The sequence below is a fragment of the Galeopterus variegatus genome, unplaced genomic scaffold, assembly GCF_000696425.1.
Source record: "Galeopterus variegatus unplaced genomic scaffold, G_variegatus-3.0.2 Scaffold1781, whole genome shotgun sequence".
In the NCBI taxonomy this organism is placed as follows: Eukaryota; Metazoa; Chordata; class Mammalia; order Dermoptera; family Cynocephalidae; genus Galeopterus; species Galeopterus variegatus.
This window is the reverse complement of record NW_007727892.1, coordinates 291,124-292,857: the sequence shown is the minus strand read 5'-3', so window position 1 is coordinate 292,857 and position 1,734 is coordinate 291,124. Positions and strand designations below refer to the sequence as shown.

General features: G+C 32.5%; 1 protein-coding gene across 1 annotated transcript in view; it reads right to left on the bottom strand.

Annotated features, from left to right (window-relative positions):
* SMC6 (structural maintenance of chromosomes 6) overlaps positions 1-1,734 on the bottom strand; it is a 73,084-nt gene that overhangs the window by 40,523 nt on the left and 30,827 nt on the right. The window contains exon 15 of the mRNA XM_008578918.1: positions 700-860. Within this exon, the coding sequence (XP_008577140.1) occupies positions 700-860 (161 nt within the window). The remainder of the gene's footprint in view (positions 1-699; positions 861-1,734) is intronic.

Sequence of the window (1,734 nt, the reverse complement as noted above, 5' to 3'; positions counted from 1 at the left end):
GGGAGCGCCGCCGCGCTCCCAAGCGCCGCACTCTACCGAGTGCGCCACCGGGCCGGCCCAATCATGTTTCTTTTTGATACCAAAAAGTCTTTTTGCATGCTCTTGAATCTCATTAAGTGCACTAGTGTTTCGTTTAATTTCTCAATTTGTTTCCATTAGCAGCTCTATTTTTCGAAGCATGTATTCTAGTTGTGTCAGCTGATCCTCTTTCTAGGACTGTACAACTTAAAGTACCAGCCACAGACATAATAAGGAGCATGAGCCTGAATGTACACAAGCACATGGCACCCTCTGAGAAAACTCAGCAGAACAAAACAGTGGGCACAGTGATGTAGCTGAATTCCAATACTGAGTTAAGTTCCTTATCTCCTCACGTACAAGTAACTAACAATGTGCAGATCACCCAGTTAAAGGAATACATTCTGTGTTCTCAGTCCTGAATACTGTCATCAAAGTGATGATGCAAAATAACTATTAAGCTAAAATTCTATATCCAGCTAAATGATCTTTTAAGATCNGATGATGCAAAATAACTATTAAGCTAAAATTCTATATCCAGCTAAATGATCTTTTAAGATCAAACCCTAAGATTACTCATAGTTCTTCACTGAAATAACCACTAAAAGAGTTATATGAAAGGAACTGAGCTCCAAAGGAAGCACTAGGAATAAGTTTAGTAAAGCTAAACTTAACTCCCACCTTATTTCAGAATCCACATCTTTGCTTAAGAACTTAGCTCTTGTATTTTCAGATGAATAATAACGTCCTGAAAAAACTTGATCACCGCTGGCAGTAAAAGCTTCTCTACAATTTTTGGGTGGCTTTTGGGACTGCATTACTGCACGAGCTACAGAATTATTCTAAAATAACAGATGAAAAAACACATTTTTAAAACTATGCAAAAGCATTTCTGATGTACACAATTTAAAAATTTTACCTATCATTATTTTAAGATAATTCAAGTGTTCTTATTTAAACATTTAAATGAAATAATTACATGAAGTTAAATACAAGAATTTCAAAAACAGCTTTCAAAGTTCAAAGAATTAAAACTACTTAGAATCTTTAAAACAACTAAATAAATAATACTTCATGACAAATTGATGTACTTTATTTTAAATTCTAATACTACTATCCATTTAAAATTAAAAATTATATTAACTGCTTTTTCACATGAAAATATTTATCAGTTCATACAGATTATTTTTCCTAAATGACTTTTATACCCTAAAGAAGATATGAGTGTATAGTAAATTCCAATGAAGTATGAGTATACAGAGTTATATGAGGAAAGTCTGTGAATATTTAAGCCCTGGAGAAAGTAAAAAGAGGATTATGTTTAATCAAGGTCTTGTCAACCTCTCTGGGGACAGACCTTTACAATAAGGCTTCATTATTTTCTTTCAAATATCCTTCTAAAATATGAGGGAGCCAACCCAACAATGACAATATGAACATGCACATATACACATTTGGGTATATAGAGACACTTCTCAGTTTCCACTAATAAGAAAAACAGACTGTTAATGTTTGTCTTGATTAAAGATTACTGTTTTGAATCTCCTTGTCCCTTTTCAAAGAATTTATGCCAATAAATTAAACAGAATATGGTAATCTAATCTAACAAATACATAAAAATACATCCACAGATGAAGAGTAAATACTGATTTATTTTATAGAGAGCAACATTACGTAAAAAAGAATGCATAAAATATCATGTAGTGTACTTCATTT